Source organism: Hemicordylus capensis, chromosome 3 (assembly GCF_027244095.1).
Source record: "Hemicordylus capensis ecotype Gifberg chromosome 3, rHemCap1.1.pri, whole genome shotgun sequence".
In the NCBI taxonomy this organism is placed as follows: Eukaryota; Metazoa; Chordata; class Lepidosauria; order Squamata; family Cordylidae; genus Hemicordylus; species Hemicordylus capensis.
This window is the reverse complement of record NC_069659.1, coordinates 25,757,565-25,782,982: the sequence shown is the minus strand read 5'-3', so window position 1 is coordinate 25,782,982 and position 25,418 is coordinate 25,757,565. Positions and strand designations below refer to the sequence as shown.

Below are 25,418 nucleotides of genomic sequence, written 5' to 3'. Positions count from 1 at the left end.
TGCAACCTCCATGTCCAGCTAAGTATGCTTCCAAATACCTGTTGCTAGGAGTCAACTCTGGGGGAGGGTGATTGCTCCTCTAATGTTGCCCAGTAAATACTGGGTATTAAATTGGCTACTGTGGAAAGCAGGATGCAGACTATATGGACCTTTGGTCTAATACAGGCTCTTTTCTGTTCTTAGAGAAGAATGGAGTTCAGTTTCCTCTAGCCACTCAGGGTTGTAAGCTTGTGATCCTTTTGAATCAATTGCTGAGTCAGGTAAAGCTATAGCCAGGAGAACTCTTCATCAGCTCTACTTGATGAGCAGCCCTTTCTTTCACAGTCAAATCTGGTGACCACTAATAATTTTTTTTTAAAAAAAAATTTAAAATCTATACTATTGTATAGATAGTATTGTATACTATACAACATGGGCTTGCCTTTCAAGAGTGTTTAGAAGCTTCAATGGGTTTAGACTGAGGTGACCTATCATCACAGGTATACGTTCAAGAGCAAATGACAAATGAGTATGACCTTTTATATAGTAGTCCTATTTTTGGTAAGAGGATACAAAATTGGTGAGATAATGCCTTTCATAGGAGCATTTGTTGGATAATTTCAGAGGAGAGTTTGGTTCTTCTCTAACTCTTGACAAAACTGCTGCTTGACTGGGAACAAATACCACAAATTAGAGTTGTATAGCCACTCCCCTACACAGAGGCTAGAGAACACACACACACACACACACACACACAATTTGTTAAACTGATGACCATTTATATAACAAAGATAGGTTTTCAGTGCAGAGGAATACCAACAGAATACTCACTCTGCAACCTTTGGTTAATGCGTTCCAGCGACTGAAGAACTCTGTGTTCTTCAAGTGACAGTGCACTCATGCCTTGCCGCTGGGTTCTATTTAGCACTACGGTATTTTTGTACAGTTGGCCTGTGTCTGAACCAGTCAAGATTTCACCTTCTGTAGCTGTCATGTTCTTTAGATTTTCTGCTTGTAGAAACTGGGAGGTGCTGTCTGAAACTAATGACAGAAAGGCACAAAGTATGAAATCTTTTCAGCAATGAAGTTCACTAACACCTGCATTGGCTACTGGGTTTTAATGTTAATATCTCATAGTATGGGCCTTGGCACTGTTAACATATGATTATTATTATTTCTTGTTTACACAGTCAGGCAGGTGTTATTGACTGGTTTGTTTTATCCAGACATCGAGTCCTTCCCAAGGACCTGGGATGCCAGAATTTTATTGTCAATGGTTATAGATATCGTCGCAGAATATAGGCTGTTCCCAGTAAAGCTGCTTTTTGTAATTGGCTGATGGTGATTTCTGTGGCCCCTATGGTGTTGAGGTGCTCTTCAAGGTCTTTTGGAACTGCACCCAGTAAAGCTGCTTTTTGTAATTGGCTGATGGTGATTTCTGTGGCCCCTATGGTGTTGAGGTGCTCTTCAAGGTCTTTTGGAACTGCACCCAGGGCGCCAATTACCACTGGGATTATTTTGGTCTTCTTCTGCCACAGCCTTTCAATTTCAATTTGTAGATCTTTGTATTTGGTGATTTTTTCTATTTCTTTTTCTTCTATTCTGCTATCGCCTGGTATTGCTATGTTGATTATTTTGACTTGTTTTTCTTTCTTCTCGACTACAGTGATATCTGGTGTATTGTGTGGCAGATGTTTGTCTGTTTGTAGTCGGAAGTCCCATAATATTTTTACATCTTCATTTTCTTCAACTTTTTCAATTTTATGGTCCCACCAATTCTTGGCTACAGGTAGCTTGTATTTTTTGCAGATGTTCCAGTGTATCATCCCTGCTACCTTGTCCCTGCTACCTTATTATTATTATTATTATTATTATTATTATTATTATTAATTCAATTTCTAGACCGCCCTTCCAAAAATGGCTCAGGGCGGTTTACAAAGAGAAATAAAACAAATAAGATGGCACCTGGCACCGGATATGCACCTGTCACGTACTATAATCTATTTGTATATTGCCATTATCATGCACACACAGAGCACCCTAACTATGATACTGGCATCATTAATTATCTTAGTAGATGGGCATACTGGAAACAAAGAAAGCACATAGGAAAAAGAGTTTTCCTTGCTTTGAAATCTGAAAACATATTATGCAGAGGGTAGTTGATGCGGATGTCTGCCTCGTTCCCTTTTACATTGTCTTTGCAGCGAACAGAAAGGACAGTACCAGAATCCCTGAATGCCTCTGTGTATATCAAATGTCTTTCTGAATACCCTCAGAATTCCATGCTGTAATGCAATTTTAAAATGATGGATCAGATATACAATACCTAACAAAATAAAATAAAATACTCTGCTAGCCTTATCCTCCATTAAACCAAAACCAGCACCCACCATTCTTCAACTGTGCTCACGCTCCCTTACTGCTCTTGTCACTGGAATACTTTTCCTCCTGGCCTCCATCTGGCTCCTCCTTTTGGTGCAGGTAAATATCTGATTTCAAAACTTGCCTTTTCATTTCTTTTCCAGCTGATCTTGCATCTTTAGCATTTCCCAGTGCTCCCCCACCCTTTGAATGTGCCATCTTACTTAGACTGCAAGTCTGTGTCTTTTGCTTCATGTGCAGTGCCTAGTTTATGTAAATATTCTAGAAAGGATAGGTAGTTTTTGCAATCAAAAAGTATTCCTCAACTGGGAATGACATGATACTTAGCAATAACTAAGGTACACACACACACACACATATATAGAAGATTGAGATATGCAGCATTACCTTCATCAGAATTACTCATGCCACCCATGCTTTGCACTGGCTCGTGTGTACAGTGACATGGAGCTAGTTTCATGGATTTTACCATGTTCTGTAAAATAAATAAATAAATAAATAAAGAGGATTTTATCATCAAACTTCTTGAAATGTATCTAAACTGAATTAAATGCTACCAAAATAATCCAGGAAATGCTAACATTATTCTGAAATGGAAAAGAAATAGCAAAGTTTTTAACAAGCTGAAAAAGAAAGCAACTACCACATCTACCCAAATCCAAGATGAAGTTTCCCTCTTGTTCTTTCCTGTTAAATAGTAAAGAACAGGGAAAGAAGGTAATCATGGCCAGCTGGGCCCTTCTGGTGAGACCAGTGGGTGTGTGGCTGGCCTAGCCATGAGGCAGTGGCACAGCCACTGGCTGCAGCCACCGGTAGGTGGCCGTTGAAGCCGGCTGCCAAAGGGGGCTGGCCTTTGGGGGCAGGACTGAAGGCTGGGGCGGAATGTTGGACTTCTGGATCTATCCTTAATATATATCATTGATTGTGCCAGATCTAGCCTTGAAATGGCTTAGCCTTTCAAGGTTGTGAAATATATTGCTTTATTTTTATTGTGACTGTATTGTGATTTTGTTAATTGTGATTTCATTGTGATCGTGTTAATTAATGTTTGTGATTTTGTTATATTTTGTATACCACCTAGAGTCGTCATGAGTTGGGTGATATATACATTTAAATAAAATAAAATAAAATAAAATAAAATAAACACACACACACACACACGTGTCTGTGTGTGTATATATATGGGGTCATCTTGAATTCAAGTCTTCTTTCTATTGGGTAAATACAGGTATAACCTGTATTTAACCTCTGTCTTTTAAGGCATCGTCTTAAATTCAGAGTCACCTTCTATTTGGGTAAGTATGGTATAATAGATGGTGCGCTGTGGATAAGAGTAATTTGAAATGATGGGAGGAGATAGCAAACTCTATCAGAAGAAAGGGGCAATGCTTATTAACATTGCTCAAATATTCCTTATATAGTTGACTAAAACGAATTATAAAGTTTCCTAAATACTTTTGAGCTGGAACAACACTCAAAAATATCAGTATTATTGGCTGAAATCCAGACTGGTGTTGTGCTAGCACAATACAAGTTGTTGAAACTTAACAAGTTTTTGGAGCTGTGGAAAGTTGTGTTGCTCTGCAATGTTGCATAACTGTTGGAAGACCTTCTCTGAGACTCATACAAGGTTGTGTTTTGATTTTCTTGACAAAATTATTCATATTCTTTCTAATACAGAAATCAATTGCATTATACAGAAACCATTTTTGGGAGCCACTTGTAAAAATTTCAGTCTATAATTTCTCAATCAATATACCTGTCCAATACTAGTGGGTTTCCATCCGGCAGTGGCTGCCATTTGTCTTCTCTGTTCTAAAAGAGCCTTGCGTTTATTTTCACCGCTTTCATTACAGTGTTTTCGTCTTGCCATAGCAACAGCAGCTGAAAGTGATGGAAAGTCCCACAAAAACAAAAACACCAAGACACCTGGTTATCTTGCTTTCTATTGAATTCATCACTGTAGCTCTCTATTTTTTCTCTCTGTTATAAGCTACTTTGAACACAAGCTGGAAAAGCAGTATATACATACTTGCCGAAAAATGGTGCAATGATTCACTTTCCTAATGTGCTCATGGAAAGTGACATTATTAAATATTTTACAGCAGTGGTTCCCAATAATAATAATCTAAGGCATAGCAACTGGCCGATGACACATTTATTTATTCCACATATCTATAGATCCCTTACATACAATCCATCCTATTCTGTTCTTTCTTAGTCTTTCTCTGCCTGTTTTCTTATTACATCATCTTCTTTTTCTCCTCCTTCATTTCCTCAATTCAAACCTCACCTGATATGGAAGGTTTCTGGAGTTTCTGGCACTGCTGGGAATCCATGACCACCTAGATAGATGGAGAGTGTGGACCATATTACTCATATGGCCTTGGAGCAGCAGCAGTGATGACCATCGCTGACATGCTCCACAGCCTTAGGAGGGCAGAGCAAGAGCTCTGCCCTTGCAAGGAACAAGTAAACTAGCTGTCTTGCAAGTGTGCGGGAGGGATGAGGATGTGATTTTTTAAAAAAATCTATAGTGCATTTATTAGTAATATAAGTAAAAACGGAAAATGTTACATCTCTGAGAGTCATACATGATTACAAATAAAAACATATCCATCATAAGAACCTCCTCTATATGCAAGGTACAAATTTAAATTTTTAGTATAACCAAGACCAGTTCTGTTCTGCTCTGTTGGTAAGTTACTCAAAAGCAGGATCCCTGCCAGGGAATTGGCATATATTGAAAGTATGTTAGTCAGCTTTTATTTCGATCAACGACCAGAACAGAAAAAGAAAAGAAAAAGACATCATAAAATGGCAATACGCAACTTGCATGCAATATAATAAAACTTGGTGACAGAATTAGTACTCATAAGGTCAAATTTAGACAACAGTAAATCAAGATAAAAGTCATCCAAACGGCCAGGAAAAGATTTCAGCCAGGGTGAAATAAAATTTAGACGAACATCCCTGTAGAGGTCACAATAAAGAATAAAATGCGCAGTGGACTCAATAGCACCTGAGCCACAAGGGCAAAGGCACGAAGAGTAAGGAGTCCCCTTGAACCTTCCCTTAAAAACAGCTGTTGGAAGAGCATTAAGACGTGCGAGAGTCAAGGCACGCCTAAATTTAGGAAATGTTATATTACTTAGGTAATCAGCAGATATGAGATTGAAAAGCTGGTTGCCTATATACAAACCTCTAGATATTTTAGAGGCTTCAACCTGTAGGTCAGTATCGATTATTCGCTGTTTAATGACCTTCATAGCTGTGGTAAAGCACATCCTAGCAAGTTCTTCAAGCGGGATCCCGTAAAGTTGAGATTTTATCTTAAGGGACTGTTTCCATTTCAAATTAAAGGAATCAATCATAGTGAGAGGGGCTAATCCCACTTGTAAGAACTTCAATTTTAACCAGAATAGGAAAATACATTTCCAATAAACCGATTCCAAAGTATAAAGGCCTGTCTCCCTTCTAATAGTGGCATTTGCAACCCTATTGTGACCTGAAATATGGATCTGATAAATTTCGTCTGTATTGCCTCCAAAGGTGAAAAATTGCAAAAAGGGCCCAATTGGGCACCATACGTAAGCTGTGGGTGTACTTTAGCTGCAAAGAGTTTAATGGCAGCAGGAATAAATGCAGCGCCCTTCGTAAAATAAAAAGATCTAATTAAGTTAGCCGATTGTTGGGTGTTCTGCACAACATACCGTAGTTCAGATGGGCCTGGCGACCTCCTGAAGCATGGAAAACTATACCAAGATATTTAAATATTTTAACTTGTTCAATTAATTGACCATTTATTTTTCATACGTGGGGCTTAGGGCATTTGGCAAATACCAGTACTTTAGTTTTCTGGTAATTTACCTCAATAGCCTCTTCTGCGCAAAAAGAGCTGAGTGATGCAAGTGCCCACCTTAGGCCGATTGGAGTCAATGACAGGAGAACCATGTCATCGGCATACAGCAAAATTGATATATGTTTATGTGCTAGTTTGGGCGGGTGGATACAAAGGTACAAATAGTAATTCTATATATTTATAAATATGTGTATATAATTATAGAGTAGGAAATGTTAACATGGGCCTCAGTCTTAACACCCGTAAAATTTCAAACCTCAAAACCAATTGAGCATTCAGCAGTTAAACAATATAAAGAGGGGAGAGTCAAAACGAACAAAAAAATGTATATATGAATATTATAGTTGATTCGGGCACAGAGCAAAACATCCGCAGTAAGGGTCCCATCCCATATCCGAAAGTCAAAAAGTATTAATAAACATATTATTAATTAACTAGTCAACCCCACAGAGAGCATCTGTGCGCTCTTTGGGGCCGGCTGTTCCCCCCTCACCCTCCCTCCTGCCCCGCTCTCTCTTGCCCTCCCCCGCTTCCATTTCTCCCCTCCCTCCCCACCACCACCTGCTCAGAGCATCTCCAAGCGGGCAGCCAAAAAGGGCCCTGCTGCCGCCGCTCTTCCTCCCTGGCGGTGAACAGGGAAGCCCCGCCGTCCGTTTCCCTTCCATCCCAGCCTCCAACGGGCACCGCACATTCGGCCCCACTCCCCTCCCCCCAAGCCCTCCCCCCCCAGCTTCTGCCCCAGTCTCTGGTCCTGACACCCGCCCGCTTCTCTCCCCCCAGGCCGCTTCCCCCCACTCCCCGCCCACGGTTTCTGCCACCATCTCCTGAGGCCTGCCTCCTCACTGTGGCTGCCCACCACCGCCTCGCCTGGGCCCGCTACCGCCTCCATGCCTCCTCCTCACAGCAGCCATTGCCAGCCGCTGCTGCCGCCACCTCCTCCCCACCGCCGCCGGGACCGCTGCCTCCGCCTCCCCAACATGGCCAGGCCCACCACCTCTGCCTCCCCAATGTGGCCGGGCCCGTCGCTGCTGCCACCCCAACACGGCCGGGCCCACCGCCACCACCTCCCCAATGCGGCTGGGCCTGCTGCAGCCGCTTTGCCTGCCTCTCCTCGCTGCCATTAGCTTTCAGTCCAGCGAACATCAGCCAACCGGCACCCAGCCAATTAGGTGCCTCCCTCACTGGCACGCATAGCCTTGCCACATCTCCACGCATTGCTGGTGGCCGACTAAGCGTATTAAATATATAGATATTATATCAATAAAAATTTAAAATTTATAATTATCCCTTCCTACCAAAGCCATGTTCACTTGCAGAAATATGTCCCTGAAGGCTATGTAGCTAGTTTACTCACTCCTTGCAAGGGTGGAGCTCTCGCTCTGCCTTCCTAAGATTGTGGAGTATGCAAACCCATGAAATGTTTCACCATCCCTGCTCAGGAAAGGAAGGTCAGCCCAGACAGCATCATAGGATGAATGAAGCAGCCTACACAATTTAGTAATATTTTATTTAGCAAGACCCACTCAAGAGTAAACTTTTAGGAACTGCCTTAAATAATAGATATGTAGCACTTCATGCATTTTATGCCCTTAAGTGATTCAGGATTTATTTAACTAAGCACTGGATTACACACAGCACAACAGAACCTATATCAGAAAAACTGCAGAGTTGTATAACTCATATGAAGCTGCATCATACTGAGTCAGACTCAATGGTCCATCAAGTCCGGTCCTGTCATATCTGAGTGCAGCAGCTCTCCAAGGAGAGATCTCTCTCAATTCTGCAACCTGAGATTCCTTGAACTAGAGATGGGAACTTTTTCAGGCAAAGCATATGCTGCACATGGCACCTTACGAAGAATGAGAGGACAGGCTCTTGCTCCGGGGGCTTAAAAATAGGTATCAACACAAGGGAAACCAGAGAGGAAGGGGGGAGATGAAGTCGGGGTATCAGGGTAGAATATGCAATTGTTTGAGTTACACCTACCTAGCCTGGGTTTAGTAAGGAAAGTGGACTAAAGTATGGTGCCAAAGAATTCTCAGAAAAGGGGAGTTTTAAGAAGAGTTTTGAGGGAAGTAAGAGAGGAGGCATTCTGCAGGTGTTCCATGAGGTAGTTTCAAGAATAAAGGGCAGCAAGGGAGGAAGGGTGGAGGAGACATTTTGAAGGAGCAGCAGACCTTTAGTAGGTTGAGGGTGATGTAACAGGAGGAGTAAATACATGGGTTTTGCCATGGTAGTTGATGAATAGGGCTGAGATTTTAATCAGCAGAAGCAAATTTTAATCAGGGGAGTTGAAAGTTAAGGGCACACTTGTTTATTTTTAATGTTATTTTGGTTCTTGTATATTAATGTAAAATCACATCAGCACTAATAGTTTGAAGTCAAATACACATGCATTTTCATTAACAGTCCCCAAGATGCATGTAAACTAATGAGTAAACAACAGTAGAATAGAAATACCAGTCTAATCTAATTTACCTGTATGGATTCTCAGTCCATAAGACACTTTTCTTTGCCACAGAAGCATATGCCAGATATACTTCAAAACACCAAACTTTCCCATAAGATCATTACATTTTAAGTATATTCTCTAAAACTTGTCACAATGCACATACTGCTTTGTACATATGAAACTGAAACACAAACATACATTCTAAACATGTTAATTTATGTATGCAGAGTTCACTGATGGAAAGGACAGCTATTCCAGATATAACTGTACAGTATACATTCCTGCCAAGGTTTTATCATTTACAAATTTGTTAAATTTAGGCTATAATGTATCCTCTGTTTTCATTACAGCAACATTTGACAAAAGAAAAATCTTACTGGTTGACTGAGGAGGAAAAAATCCATTCACCCTAACACCTGTTTTAATACTGCTCATCAGGTTGCCACCATCGATCGTGATATGAGACACATTAGATCTAGTGGGTTGCAAGTCACCACTGTTTGAATTAATGTAATGGGTAGCAGAATGCTGTGAATCTCCTGAAAGGAAAGCATACAACAAAAATTTAAAATTATATTGTGAGGACCATTAACTCCGACACACTATTCAGAAAGCAGTCAAGAATTACTCTTTAAACCAGAGAGAGCCTGCCTTTTTGTTGTTTGGTGGGGTTTGTTTTGTTTTGTTTTGAATAAGCATTTGTATTAATTTCACCCAGTTGCTTTGAGATTTAAGAATAATTTCTGTGGAAGTTGCAGCCAAACATAATTGTCCAGCATAAGATGAAACGGTAGGCATGTTTAAAAGTGCAAATTAAATGTTCACTCAAGATACATCCATTCCTTCTTAAAAACTAAACTGTTGGACACACAACCACTAAGCAAACTGGCAAAGACTTATAGTTAGCCAAAGTGTTCAGTCTCTTACTGGCTGACATCCTTACTAACAAAGCTTCCATGGAAGGATGTTGCACACATGTAAAGTTGCTGTACTAGCTACTTGCGCTAAGCCTGGAGCTTGTATTCCAGACTAGTGTTGTATTGCTAGCAAGCATGCCTGTGCTTGAACAGTTGCATAACCTGCAGCATGCCTCATTTGTTTTAAAGGGAACTGTTGCACCATAGTGCAGTCCACAAATCCCTGTTTTTTAGCACAACTATGCAAACATATTGTGCTACTGTAATCATTTTGTTAAGCAGGGTGTTAGCCACTGCTGTTAGTTCATAGACAGCAGTCTGCTACATGAGCTAACAGTTATTTTATTTCATCACTAAAGCTATAAGGAACGGCTCCATCTTCCTGTTTTACCAATTCTCCCCTACATGTCTCCCTGTTACAAAACCTTTGGGTAAAGGCACATGTGATAATGCTTAAAACCTATGGTCTGGATCCAAAGAACGACACAACCAAGGGAGGTTTGGGTTTTTGTTTCTTAGACAGCAATCTCTCCACTCCTCCATGGTCTTATGATAAATCTCTTCTGAAACTCCCCTCAGTTTCACAAACAATTCATGACAGGGTATGAGGGTCAGCCGTTCAAGCAGGGTGGGGGGAGTAAAAAAAATCCTGAGCACTGGTATTGGATGCCCCTACAGAATTTCTTAGGATTCCAACCTATTCAATAAGTGAAAGAATATGAATATGACAAATATTTATATACTGCTTTTCAACAAAAGCTCCCAAAGTGGTTTACATACATACATACATACATACATACAAATAAATAAAAACAGCTCCCTGTCCCTGAAGGGCTCACAATCTAAAAAAGAAACAAGACAGACACCAGCAACAGCCACTGGCGGGATGCTGTGCTGGGGATGGATAGGGCCAATTGCTCTCCCCCTGCTCAATAAAGAGAATCACCATTTTAAAAGGGTGCATCTTTGCTCTGGTAGCAGGGGATTGAGGCACTCAACAAACGGGACGCTGCAATAATTAGCAGAAAAGGAGTCCATCTCTTCACCTCTCCCATCAACTTTCCATTCTGAAAATCTCCACTGGTGCACCAAATGCTACTACTACTAATACCAGGAATATTTATATACCGCTTTTCAATGAAAGTTCTCAAAGCGGTTTACATAGAGAAATTATAAATAAATCAGATGGTTCCCTGTCCCTGGGGTTCACAATCTATGACAAAAGAGATGGTCATGCGGTGAAGCTCTGAGGGACTCAGCAGCTGCAATCAACATCCTAGCTCCTTTGTATTGATACTTTAAAACATAACACTATTGATTACTAAAAGCAAACATTTGCTGCACTTGTGTAAGTAAGGACACTGTACTAGTGCAGGACTGTTGCACTAGCTAGTTGCACTGAGGCTGCAGCTGGCTAGCACTGAGTTAGGACAAGCATATTTCCACTTGCACAAGTGCACAACACACGGCATGCCTCATTTGTTTTAAAGGGAAAAACAGGCTGCTCACCTGTAACTCTTGATCTGGAAGTGATCCATTGTATTCATAATGAATGGGTTCTGCGCCTGCACAGGGACCTCGCGGGTAGACTAGCTAGCTCCTTGAGATGCCCACTCTGCCTCGCACATGCTTTGTGCTTCTGTTGAAATTGGCAGTTGGCGCCATTTCCTCAGTTTCTTGCAGACTGCCCTTTTCTTGACGATCTGTTCTTACTGGTAAGCATTTCTTGTGTTATCTTTTCTACTGTTGTGGGGATAGTCTTATGTTTTATGAATACAACAGATCACTTCCAGATCAAGAGTTACAGGTGAGCAACTTGTTTATCTGGATCGTGATCTGTTGCATTCATAACAAATGGGTGATTAGCAGCTTTTCCCATGGTGGCAGGCACAGTAGACTCAAAGCTTATGGCAATACCCTTTTTAATACACTTCTCCCAAACCTTGCCTGCTTTGCCATTCGCAGGTCAATAGTGTAATGTTTCATAAATGGTTGTTGGGAAGACCATGTTGCCACTGCACAAATATCTGCCATCTCTATGCTTGATAAATGTACCGTTGAGGTTGCTTATGCCCTATTTCAATGTGCTTGTATTGTGCGTGGGGGATTTATCCCCTGTTGGTTGTAAGCGTGCACAATTATTTCAAATATCCAATGTGCTAATCTTTTGTCTTGATACAGGTAAGCCCTTGTGTCTCCCCTTATATGACACAAACAGTCTTTTTGACCTTCTCATTGGTCTTGTACTCTCTAAATAATATAGGAGTGCTCAGCGGACATCCAGAGAATGCAGTGCCTTTTCCAATGTCATTTCCGGTTTTTGGAAAAACGCTGGTAAGACAATTTCCTGATTTAGATGAAACTCTGTAACAATCTTAGGGCAGAAGTCTGGATCCAGTTGCATGACCACCGTATGCGGATAGAACTGTGTGTATGGCTTGTCCACTCTCAAAGCTATCAGCTCACTCACATGCCTTGATGTGGTGATTGCAGTTAGGAAGGCTGTTTTGAGGGTGACCAATCTGAGGCTTGCATATTCCATTGGTTCAAAGGGAGCTTCTGTCAATGAGGACAGGACCAAAGACAAACTCCACTGCTCTACAGGCTTCTTTACAGGTGGATATAGATTATTGAGTCCTCTCATAAATCTCTTACTCCGGATGTGAGAATACAGTTGTGCCATTCCACCCTTTATGCCTAGACAAGATGGCAGCCAAATGAACCTTTATTGACACGTTTGCCAGTCCACTCAATTTTAAAGTGGTCATATACAGGAGCAACTGTTTAACAGTGGCCTGCTTTGGATGGTAACCCTGCTTCTGAGCATGGGCTATAAATCTTTTCCATTTGTTCTAGTTACATCTTGTAGACAGCCACCTATTATTCAGTAATATCCTTTTCAAAAGCCAATTCTCCACACAGTCACCTGTAGAGTCTTTACTTCCGGATGCTGAACCCTCCCCTCTTGCACTAGAAGGTCCGGGTGAAGTGAGAACTGGTGGTAGACCCCTCTCGAAAGTCTGAGCAGCGGTGCAAACAATAGTTGCCTTGGCCACCATGGTGTCAGCAGTATACAAGTCATGTTGTCCCTTAGTATCTGCGCCAGAATCTGATTGATTATCGGTTGTGGTGGGAAAAGATACAGGAGGCCCCTGTCCCACCTGTGTTGGAACATATCGCCTAGAGATTCATTTCCGATTCCTGCACATGAGCAGTATTTCTGACACTATTTGTTGGCAGCATCACAAATAAATCCACTGTTGGATGTCCCCACAAGTTGGAGACTGTCTGGAGACAAGTGTCCTTGATTTCCCACTCGTGGTGTTGATCGTGATAATACAATTGACTGAGGTTGTCGGTTAATATATTGTCCACACCCCTTATGTGTATGGCCATGGGATATATCGCATGAGCTATGCACCAGTCCCATATCCGGTTACTTAGGGTGCACAATGAGTTGGACACTGTTCCCCCTTGTTTGTTGAGATATGTAATCGCTGTCATATTGTCCACCTGCATGTGCGCTACTGTGTTTATGAGTGTAGGTTCGAATGCCTTCAGGGCCAGGAACACCGCCAGCAACTCCAAGTAATTTATATGCTGTTGGGCCTGTAGTTTGGACCATTGTCTTTGAATCTGATGTTCTCCACAATGGGCTCCCCAACCTGTTAGGGAAGCATCCGATGTCACCCACTGAGTTGGTGTTGCTGGTTCGAATGGAACTCCCTGTAAGAGATTATCTTCTAATGTCCACCAATTCAAGGATGTCAGCACTCTATGTGGAATTGTTAGCAACATCTTTTGACTGTTGACATATGGACAGAAACTCTTCAGATACCAGCTCTGTAGCAGTCTCATACGCAGCTGTGTGTATTGCGCAGTGGCTTTGCAAGATGCCATGAGGCCCATTAACCGCTGTATGTTTTCTGCAAGTTGTAAAGGACTGTGTTTGAACTGTTGAATCTGGTGTTTGATCTGCTGATACCGTTCTACAGGTAAGTATGCCTTTTTTGTTTCCATGTCCAGGACTGCCCCGATGAAACACAGGCACTACTGTGGCTCTAGGAGCAATTTCTTCCAGTCCACAGTGACCCCCAGATCCTGCGGCAATTTTAACATAGAGAGGATCTGCAAACGTAACTCTTCTTTGCTGACGCTTACTAGAAGCCAGTCGTCTAGTATGGATAGACCACTGTTCCCTGTGTTCGCAAATAAACCATTACTACAGCCATGACCTTCGTGAAAACATGTGGGGCTGCTGACAGGCCAAAAGGCAAGACAGCCTGAGGTACTTGCGGTGGTTCTCCTGTATCCCTACATAGAACTAGGCATCCTTCAGATCTAATCTTGCTGCCCACACCTCCTTGTTTAAGAAGGGTAGTATTCCATGCAACGTCGTCATCCTGAACTTGCGAGCCAACACAAACCATTTGAGGCCGCGAAGATCCACAATTGCCCTGATTCCTCCATCCTTCTTTGGGATTTGGAAATAATGGGAGTAAAACCCAGATAATCATTCTGTCCACTGCACTGGTACGATTGCTTGCTTCTCCAGGAGCAGTTGCACCTCCCCTTGTAGTTCTGGAGTAGCTTTAGTGTACTTCATTCTCGAGAATGGAGGCAAAGTTTTGAATTCTATCGCATAGCCAGTCTCGATAATTCTGAGTACCCATTGATCTGATGTTATGTTGTGCCTTTTGTGGGCATGGCTTACCAACTTGATGCTATTGTTGGCAACTACAAAGCAGATGTTGGGTGTTTGGGCAATCGTCAGGTGATGTACATGCAGTGGACTGTTGTTGCAATGAAAGAGTCTATTTGGGATTGTCTTTGTTGGCCCTGGCGTTTTGATTTTTATTTCTCTGGGCAAATCCCTTGTTTCTTTGAAATGGTTTGTATCGCCATCTATAGTCTCTCCTGTCCTGATATCTGAAAGATCTTTGGTGACCATAGCTGTGATTACGTGAGGCAGATGTTGCTGCAGATGTGGTTGCCATGAATGTTTTTGCCGTATACTTTGACTTTAATGTTTCCATTGTTGAATCTGTACTCTAATTGAAAAGGCCCTTGCCATCAAAAGCCAAGTTCTCGACACACTCTCACATATCCTGCTGTAGTGCTGTTGATCTGAGCCATGCATGGCAATGCATAGTCACTGCAGTGACCATGGCTCTGGACTCCATTTTTGCAAGGTGTTTAAAAGCACTAAGTTGTTGCCCAGTGACTGATGCTGTTTTTTCATATAGCTCCGTGAACCTATCTTGAAACTCCCCATTGACAATGAGGTTGAGTCCTGAAACAAAGTGTCCCACAAAAAATGATTGTATCGAGTCATACAGGCCGCAAAATTTGCTATATGGATTGACAAGCTAGAGGTAGTATATATTTTCCTGCCTAACACATCTAACTTCCTCCCTTCCTTGTCAGAAAGCGTTGTATGACAACGACCCGGCTTGGATGATAACGCACAGTCAATCACCATTGAATTCAGAACCAGGTGTTGCAGCAGTAAGCATTATCTTCCTCTTGGACGTGATACAAACTTTCCAATCGCTTCAATGTTGGTGTGGAGGTCAAGAGTACTTCCCAGGCTGTTTTCACTGCCTTGGTGATCACAGAGATCATTGGTAAAGCTACAGGATGCGATGTCTTTGCTGCAGCCATTATATTCTGACGGCTCTGATGGCTTTGACATCGATGGCTTCAACATCGGCAGCTGTGGCAACGTATATGTTCCTTTGGGTGTCGATGCCATCATGGACTCTTCCGACTCCCTTGTTGGGCTATAAGTCTGTACCACTGTTGGGGATGGAGCACCTTTCCCCATTTTATCATGGTGTTTTTTTGAGGGAGGTGCCAGAATGTCCTCTTCTGGGACAGACCTTCGCTTCCTTTCCTTATGCCTGTGGGCAGACTTCGAGACCTCCTTCGGTCTCTTGAAAAAAGGCCCCCCTTGCTCTGGTATGGTTTTAGATTGTGGTGAAGCAGATCCATGCAAAGTTGTATTTGAGTTGTGCTCGAGTGTGGCCCCGACATCGAAGGGTAGTTTGGTCTTGGCATTGGTGGCCACAAAGCTTCATCATATAGCTCTGTCCGAAGGCTGTTTTTCATAGTCTGCTTGGAGAACGAACAACAGATCTTACACGAAGAAGTATTATGCTGCTCCTCAAGGCATAGCAAACAGGACTCATGATGGTCATTTGAAGGCAGTTTTGCGTGGCATTCCACATATCGCTTAAATGTTGTCCTTGACTCCATAACGATTGGGATTGGGTGGGGCAAACAATCCGCCGTGCCCCTTTCTTTCTTTCTTTCTTTCTGTCCGTTTTAATGCTTTTGTTAGAAATCCGTAAAACCAAAGAATGGTCAAGAAGTTCTGAGGTCAAATCCTTGGAAATAAAACAGTTCTCTCTCTCTCTCTAATTACAGTCAATTCGAGGAGCCAGCGATGAAGTATTGATGCGTTGGCGACCAAACAGAAACTGAGGAAATGGCGCCCTTGCCTGCCAATTTCAATGGAAGCACGAAGCATGTGCGAGGCAGAGTGGGTGTCTTGAGGAGCTAGCTAGTCTACCCATAAGGTCCCTGCGCAGGCGCAGAACCCATTTGTTATGAATGCAACAGATCACGAGCCAGATCTTTTGTGCAAGAGCACAATTTGTAAAATCCCCATGGCTGCGCAGCTATGCCATCCTCTTGCACTAGTGCAAGTTCGTCCATTGCACAAGCACAGCGTTGGTCAGAACGTTGGCCTGTATTTTTAAATTTAAACAGCTCCAGAATTCTTTAGTTGAGCTAGATAGAAATAAAAAATACTAGGGATGTGCACCTAGCATTTCGGGGGTGGGGGCAGAGAGTGAGCACTTTAAGAGGAGGAAAGCAGGTCTTACCTGCTCCTCCATGTCCCCTCCACTGCGCCAGCGTGGTGCTGTCGGGATTAAACACCCCACTGCGCGGCTGCAGCTCCCAGCAGCCCGTGGATGGGCTGGCACAGAAATGTCATCTGTGTGTGTGCCATGAGTTGTAAGCATGCACAGACACTATTTCTGTTCTGACCTTACATGTGGGCTGCTAAAAGCAGCCCTGTAGCTGCACAGTGGGGTGTTTAATCACTACAGGACCATGCTGGGTCGGTGAAGGAGCCATGGAGGAGCAGGTAAGACCTGCTTTCCTCCTCTTAATGTGCTTGCTCACCCCCAATGAAATGATTTAGTGGAGGAAGCTTGAAGCATTTTGGCGCCTTGAAACAGAGGTGCTGAAACGCTTCGTGCACATGCCTAAAATACATTCTGGAGCAGGGAATGTATATGCAAGATATATATGTATAGCCAAGCTGGGATTTCAATAGATACCAAAATCCAACCATTTATTTGTTGGGTTGAAGAAGCTATACATGATACACCATGATTTCAACTGGAACTTGTTGAAAATCATTTTGTTTCAGGAAGTACACTTCAAGTTCTAGCTGACAGTCTTAAAGTTTTCCAGACTGAATGTACAAGTTATACTTGCATCTGCTCTCTGCTATTACGCTCCGATCTGTCAGCATCCACTCCATTAGCATCAGAGATTTTCAGAGGCTGGGATATTGCATTTTTTAGCCTACTTTCCTTATGGAATGTAAGCTTATGAGATCACCCGACATTCTCTGTGTGTCCCTATCAACTTCACAATGCCTGGATCAATTTGAACCAAATTGGGTACAGTTGTAGCGACACACAGGGACACCTCAATGGCGTAATTTGTGATGATGTCATTAACCCCAATTCAAAATGGCTGATGTGTAAACGTTTGAGGTGCAAGTGGGGTAACTTATGAAATGCCTAACGGATTTGGACCAAATTTATTTCAGTTGTAGGGCCAATGAAAGGAAAGTAGGCAGATTAGTTCTTACCAGAACTTGTTACTTCATGTATCTTGATCATGGCTGGGTTCTCACAATCACCTGGTTAAAAAGTTAATCAGGATTAGTTAGATCCTGGTTAAAACATTAATCAGGTTTAGTGAGTTCAGTGGAGCTGATTGTGTGAACCCAGAATTACAGGGCAATCCTGGCAACCACTCCAGTTAACCAGTATTTAATCAGGATACATTACTAGGATTCAACCCAGATTAGCTATCCTGGTTAAATGCTGGCCAGTCAGAATGGTATGACTGGGATTGCTCTCAGGGGCATAGTAAGCCCCATGGTGGCCTGTGTTATGCCCTTCCACCCCTTCCCCCATTTTTATGTGGGGCCCAGCATGAGCCCCTTGTCTTGCTGCCTCCTCCTTCTCATCCTCTCGCCGCCTCTTCCTTTTGCCACCTGCATCGCTGCCATTAACCAGAGCCAGCTGTTGTAGTGGGGAGCTGGGGGAATTCAATATTTCCTCTCTTGCACTGAGAGAGGAAAATCCCATCCTCTCATTCACTATCTTAAGAACCTGCTGGGAGGCATTTCCCAGCAGGCTCGTGTAGCAGCAAGTGAGGGGATGAGATTTTTTTTTTAAAAAATAGCATCCTTCTGCTCACCTCCACAATAGTCGGTGCTGTGTAATGGTGGGGGTAGCAAGAGCAGGAGAAGGAAGCAGGCAGGACGGACGTGGCAAGAGGAAGATGATGGAGGCAGGTCAGCAGTGGTAGGAGGAGAAAGGAAGTGGCAGCAGCAAGGAGGGTCCGTTGAGGCCAAGCAAGCAGTGGCCCCTGTGGGGCGTAGTGACTGGTGTTCACAGGAGATGTCTAAATACCATTAGCTACACCCCTGATTGCTCTAAATTCTGGGTTCACACAATCAGCTTCACTGGGCTCACTAATCCTGATTACCTTTTTAACCAGGATTGCTGTGAGAACTCAGCCCATAACACACAATGATGCCTAATTTCTGGAGGCAGGGGGACTTAGCAAAAATTAGGCACTAAAGGGAAACCTTTATAAAAGGATGCACTTCTTTGTTCTGAAAAAATCTAATTTAAAAACTGCAGATTTCCCACATGGTGGAGCTTGAATGAGGAGGATCTGCTCGTGTGGAGTCCAGTGTTCCCTCTAACAGGAATTCCCAGATGTTGTTGACTACAACTCCCATAATCCACAGCCAAAAGCCACTGCAGTTGGGGATGCTGGGAGTTGTAGTGCACAACATCTCAGTTACATACATAGGAAGCTGCCATATGCTGAGTCGGACCATAGGTCCATCTAGCTCAGAATTGTCTACACAGACTGGCAGCGGCTTCTCCAAGGTTGCAGGCAGGACTCTCTCTCAGCCCTCTCTTGGAGATGCTGCCTAGGAATCCCTGCTAGAGGGAACACTAGTGGAGTCCCCTAGTGGCTGGTGCTATTGGCCAACATCCTAATGATGCTCATGTGCAGTCAAAAAAAAAAAAAAAAAAAGACACATCCAGTGCTAGCAGACCCACTTCTGTAGCACAGATGCTTGCACGGGTGGGGAAAGTTTCGCTGATCCTCCCTCCCCTGGAAGTACTCTCTGAGACCCAGAAGTAGGTCTCTGAGTGTTGCACAACCCTCTGGGATCTATTTCCAGGTTGCACAGAGAGGAAGTGGATCAGCAGATAGGCAAAAAACAGCTCCCGCACTACACACAGACAAGCACCCACATTTCAGAAGTGGGGCACATGCTCCACTGCGCACATGCTCTTTTTGGCTGCATGTGCATAGCATCAGTCAGGACCTTTGCCTGCAATGTCACAAACACTTTATTCATTCATTCATTCATTCATTCAAAACATGTATATTCTGCCTTTGGGATTTGTGCTCCCACTTCCTTTCCCCAAACACATTGACAGCTTTGCAATCCTTCAAAATGTTTATTTTACTTTTTAACTACCATGAAGGATGGGTATATAAATTAATAAAAGTAAATGCACTGCTTTTTTTCTAATCTTTTTTAAAGGGGGGGTGGTGGCAGCCCACCTGAATTGCAGGGGGAGGCAAAGACTGATGTCTGAACCAAGATTCGATCCACTGTTATGTCGATCTGTCATATGAACTGCAAGCCAGGCTCACACTTCAGGGGAACACCCTGATGCAACTTCTTTTTTATATGACATCTATCTTCACTCCAAGTCTCTGCTCAAGGGCCTTCTCCCTTCCAATCATTCATAGACCTACAACCCTTTCCCACAGGGATGGCGTCCATCAATTCCAATTTTAAAATATTAGAAAAGAACATCTTTTCCACAGAGAGCAATGGCTTACCTATAGTGGCAGGGCAAATTTCTCAGGGCAAAAGCAGCTGGGCAATCCCCTACCCCTTTTCAAAATGGCTTTTGTGTGTCCAGCGTAAGAACCTGCATTAGAGTCAGGGACTGTGAGAGGACTATTTGAGAAGCAAGAGTCCCTTACTTGGATTTTGAATGGGTTACATGTCCAGCCTTGTCTATCTCTTTTGGTGTGCTTCTGCCCTTTAGTTATTTCCAAGCAAATTGGCATAACATGTGAGAAATTAAATTTCTTCCCAAGTCTCTCTGAATAGGCTCTTTACATATTTGAGAAAATGAGAACAGAAAAACAATCTTATAAACACTTCTTATTCAGGGAAAACAGAGATAAATCTTACCAGCAGCACCATCCTTTTGAGCCAGTGCACGATGCACTCCTTGCCACAAAACAGCGATTTCTTCATCAGTTGGTGTGCGATCTGGACACAATCCATTTTCTGAGTACAAAGCACTTCTTCTGGAAAAGCTGTTACCAGGGACAACTGCCTGAGCAGTATTTGTAATGCACTTTGTCTTTGTCAAAGGTTCATAGGTGAATATACTATAAGAAGGTCGCATCGTGACCATGTGAGAATGGCGAGCAATATTTGGAGGTGAAGGATCTCCTATAGTGTCTTTACTCAAATCTTGACCTTCAAGTAAAGGGTGCCTTCCATTTAAAAAGTGACTATTTTCAGTATCTGCATGAAGCTTGCAAACATTTACTGACTGATACACAGTGTCTGCTGGATTTTCATCAGGTTTTTTGCCTGGTATGGGTTTACATGGTGGGTGAGGCATCATGATTTTGCCCTGAGTTTTCATAACCCTGGTGGCTTCACTGGCAGACTGTGGGCGAACAATGGCGCCTCTTCGGTTCTTAGGTGTGAAAGTTGATTGGACTTTGGCAGATTTTGGTCTTCTGATCATTTTTGTTCTACCTCTGCGTGCATTGTTTTTTGGATTTTTTAGGTCAGGATAATATGGAGGGGGTTTAATTTCTTCACCTCTTGGGGCCATCCATGCCTGTTTCGCAACATGATACCCTGAAGATACAAAAAGATCCCCACTATCTTCTTCTGAGCCTTCAGCAGAAGCAGGTGTGGCAGATGTCTGAGAATTCTCCTGGTGATTTTCTGGAACAAGAGAATTGACAGTGTGAGAGGGAGTGCTTTCAAGATTAGTTCTGGAAGTGGTGGCTTTAATTTGAAGCCCAGGTGACTGAAGCTGTGCCTGAGGTATTTCAGTAGCACTTTCTTCTAAACATTTTCCATCATCATTTACTTTCACAACTCTGTTAATTTCATCAAACCACCTAAGTTTTTTAGAGTTCTTTTGAATATCTGCTTCCTTCCCTTTCGTTTTGGCCAGTTCAATGCTGTCTATAACAGAGGACATCGGTAGATTCCCAAATCTGATTCCTCTGTTTACAACCACTGCTCTGAAAGGGCTAGGTTCATATTTTGATTCTTTCTTCAAAATGCTTTTTGGCAATTTTACTCCTTTGCTTTCATTAGTGTTATAATTCTCTTGTAGGTCAAGGTCAGAAAAATTGGCTGTGAAGTCTTCATGGGGCACTGTTATGAGAACTTCAGTTGTTTTTTCCTCTTTGTTGCCTTTCTGCTTTTCAAGGCTGTCTTTATTTGGCTCTTCAAGCACAGGTGCCTCATCATTAATATGGCTGCAGGATGTTTCAGGGTGAGCACCTGTTATACAGTCTATATCTTCAGTGCACCTCGCTGCATGAGCGTCTCTTCCCTTCTGCATACAATCAACTAATAAGCTATTATTATAATTGTAAGTGGCAGCAGAACTCCACTGTCTAGTGGGCATGTCTACAGGACTTGCTGCAGTTTGACCGCAAGCCTGTGCCAATGGAGTCCTGTCCTGGGGAAGTTCAGAATTCTCCTCTTGTACTAAAGCAACTGAAGAAGAATCAGGGGTAGACCAGGTTTTATTGATTCTGAGTACAGGTTTGTCTGTAGCTAAAGGATCCTCTGTGCCAATTGTTCCCAGAGATGTATGGTTCAATAGAGAGCTTTTGTCTTCTTTATCTTGAACAAAGGTTAGATTATTCTCAGAGGAACATCTCTCAGCCTCTCTTTGTTCAGATATACTTGGAACAGATGATTTCTGATCAGAACTGCACGCATCCTCACCAGAAGGTATAACATTGTATTTAATTAAAATATCACGAAAAGGGGAAGTTGCCTGGAAATTTGAAGTATTTAAATTTTTGAGCCAATTATTTACATGCTGATTTTTAGAAATAGTCATATCAGTTTCATCAGACAAACTTTTATTTCTGGTTTGTAATCCCTGTGAATTGTGGATTGAAGAGTCCAGAGGAGCAGATAAAGAAGATGCTTCACTAAGTGTTGCATAACTTTCATTTGGTTCTCCAGCCTCAAGACTATCCACACTGGAAACACTTTCTGGACGGGCTATTTCATTCACTTCTTGATGGAATTCCTGAGGCAGAAAAGTAAATGAATTATAATCATCACTAACATACCCCTGCTTAAAAAAATAAATAAATCACAGTTTAGCTGAAAAAGGGGGAAATCTTGTAATATTTTGTAACACACACACACACACACATACATATACACACAGAGAAAGAGATCTTTAGGTTTACAATTCACAAAAGTATTAAGATATGTTTAGCTGTCAGACACTGACCCAAATCCAGGCTAAACGTCCATGGAAATGCCAGGTTTTTCTGTTTCAAGGAGGAGGGGGTGACATTTGGTAATCACTTTGTGCCTCCCAAAACTACATCCCCAGGCCCTCAAACTCCCAGGGACATTATTCCCTAGGCACAAGTGATTGCAGCGGAAAGAAGAGATCACTGAAAATCACCCCTCCCCTCTTGCACAATGAAAAAACTTAGCATGTCCATGGATGGTTAGTCTGGCTGTCAGTCATTCTTCACTAAACTAACTGATATGCATGTCAAAGACCCCGCCCCTAAAAAAAAAAGCCGGGGGTGGGGGGGTAATTTTACATGAAACATTTTTCAAGACTGGTATTCATACAACTTGTCTGTTACTTCTGCAAGTCTCTGGGGCACAGAATGTTGTCTTCTGTACAAAAAGAGATGTGATAAAATGCTAGAAGCAGCCAGAACCCTTAATTGGAGTTTGTAATGGCCAGTTTAGGTCTAGAAAAATATTGTTTTTTAAATGTCAGTCCTGCACCAAGTTGAATACAAATGTCAGTTTCCTAGATACTGGTATCAAATTTGTAAGGGGACGTGTGCCTAGGATTTTCTGCCTCTAACTCTAATTTCACCTTGTTCAGCTGAACATATGTTTTCAACAATATTTCCAGTCGAATGCTGCAAATTTAGATAGTTTTTTAAAAAATAAAATCCCCATGTGATAGATGTAACCCACATTGCAAAAGTGGTTCATATATTCTGGGTTGCTGGAAACCCAGACTAAAGCACAAATTAAGAATACTTTTGCTTCATTATTTTAATTTCAGTCCTATTACAATATTTTAGCAATCTTTCCTTCCTTACTTAACAATGAGAACTCGTTAGGTCTGTTTCTCTAGGACCAAAACAAACAAACAAAAATTAGTGGATACCAGTCCCATAATGTTTGACTCCAGGACTTTGAATTTTATTTGGAGTGTGAAACAGAAAGTGTAGTTGCAATGAAATCTCCTCTCAAAACTGTAACAAGTCAGAAACTTGCAAACACAAATGGTAAAAATACAATATTCAAATTTGGTACTGAATGTATTTGTTTTAGGAATGTAAAAAGAGAGCAAATATTCATCTTGGTAAAGAATCTGTACATGCCTTTTATTGACTTTTGAAGAGCCAGCATGGTATAGTGGTTAGAGTGCTAGACTAGGACCAGGAAGCCTCGAGTTCAAATCCCCATTCAGCCATGAGACTTGCTGGGTGTCTCTGGGCTAGTCACTTCTCTCTCAGCCTAATCTACCTCACAGGGTTGTTGTGAAGAGAAACTTCAAGGGACTTCACTTTAGTTTATAATAAGTTCAGCATTTCACCATATAATCAACTGTTGGGTGAAATGATTTTGACCCATGAGCAGCAGACAATAAAAAGCAAAAACAACAAAAACCAAAACAAACCACACCAACCTATCCCAGATACCATTCTCAACAAAAGGATCATAAAAATAGTTTCTTACCAACTATAATTAAAAATGGCACTGAATAAAAGAGTAGAATGAAACCTTCATAGAGTGATATGATGGCAAACACTATAGTACAGTACTTTTGCCTGCCTATATATGAGAATATTAAGATATAAAAATATTAGAAAGGAAGTCTCTTCAACATTTGTAAATCTGCATCGTATTCACCAGAAAAGCCTCAGCAACCCCTAGTGGCAAGGTTATGATGTAAAAGCAAAATAAATTGTTACTTTTATTGTTTTGCAAGTCAACCAGCAGACCACTCTAAATACGTACAAAATACGTATGTGTTAAAAAAAAAAAAATCTAAAGTGAATGGCCTTTTGACTGACACAGTACCAAAGCAATTGCATCACCATGACATAATTTCCTCATGAAAAATAATTGCTTATCCAGAATAATAAGGTGATGATCACGAATTTCATTTTAAATAATGTTCACAAATTTCATTTTTGCGAAGATAGAACAGCTAGTGGCAGCAATGTTACTAATTAGTAATTACTAATTACTAATTAATTAGTTACTAATTGGTTTAATTCAAACAAACCATTGAAAAACTGACATGGAAATGGACCACTGCCAGAAGTAATGCCATATCACTGCTTTGGAAACTTATCAACAAAGAAGAAACCACTTCAAGGCTTAACAACAACATGAGTAGCAGCAACAAAAACAAGTTGCTTACCTGTAACAGATAATCTGGTAGTGATCCCAAGACATTCATGAACAATAGGTTCTGCGCCTGCGCAGACTAACTTCGGGTAAAATTCGTTAGCTCCTCGAGATGCCCTCAACCGCCTCCTGCAGGACCTTTTATCAACAGCTAGGTGTCCCTCTTTTAGTTTCATTTTGGTTGACTGATGTTATTTTCCTGTAGGCATATCTGCATCCACAGTTTGTATTGCTTGCGCTCTGCAGTGGGGATGGTTGGGCAGGTTTTATGAATGTCGTGAGATCACTACTAGATAATCTGTTACAGGTAAGCAAGCTGTTTATCTGGATAGTGATCCCATGACAGTCATAAACAATGGGTGAATTATGAGTTTCCCTAAAAGAGTTGGGAGCCGCAAGCTATTATTATTTCTTGATTACACAGTCAGACAGGTGTTATTGACTGGCTTGTTTTATCCAGACATCGAGTCCTTCCCAAGGACCTGGGATGGCTGAATTTTATTATCAATGTTGTTGCTGTTATTATAGATATCGTCGCAGAATATAGGCTGTTCCCAGTAAAGTTGCTTTTTGTAATTGGCTGATGGTGATTTCTGTGGCCCCTATGGTGTTGAGGTGCTCTTCAAGGTCTTTTGGAATTTCACCAAGGGCGCCAGTTACCACTGGGATTACTTTGGTCTTTTTCTGCCACAGCCTTTCAATTTCAATTTGTAGATCTTTGTATTTTGTGATTTTTTTTCTATTTCTTTTTCTTCTATTCTGCTATCCGCTGGTATTGCTGTG

The 25,418-nt window shown here is 42.0% G+C and overlaps 1 protein-coding gene across 4 annotated transcripts in view; it reads right to left on the bottom strand.

The window, feature by feature from the left end:
* Nucleotides 1-25,418, bottom strand: part of CEP126 (centrosomal protein 126) — a 68,398-nt gene that overhangs the window by 7,523 nt on the left and 35,457 nt on the right. The window contains exons 6-11 of one of the 4 annotated variants that reach the window (XM_053310394.1): nucleotides 20,148-22,260; nucleotides 17,490-17,540; nucleotides 9,056-9,217; nucleotides 4,124-4,248; nucleotides 2,752-2,839; nucleotides 811-1,020 (exon numbers count right to left, since the gene is read on the bottom strand). In XM_053310394.1, coding sequence (XP_053166369.1) covers nucleotides 811-1,020; nucleotides 2,752-2,839; nucleotides 4,124-4,248; nucleotides 9,056-9,217; nucleotides 17,490-17,540; nucleotides 20,148-22,260 — 2,749 coding nt within the window. Of the gene's footprint in view, nucleotides 1-810; nucleotides 1,021-2,751; nucleotides 2,840-4,123; nucleotides 4,249-4,657; nucleotides 4,710-9,055; nucleotides 9,218-17,489; nucleotides 17,541-20,147; nucleotides 22,261-25,418 lie in introns of those variants that run through there. The other 3 variants (XR_008319621.1, XM_053310396.1, XM_053310395.1) reach the window with 3 other exon arrangements.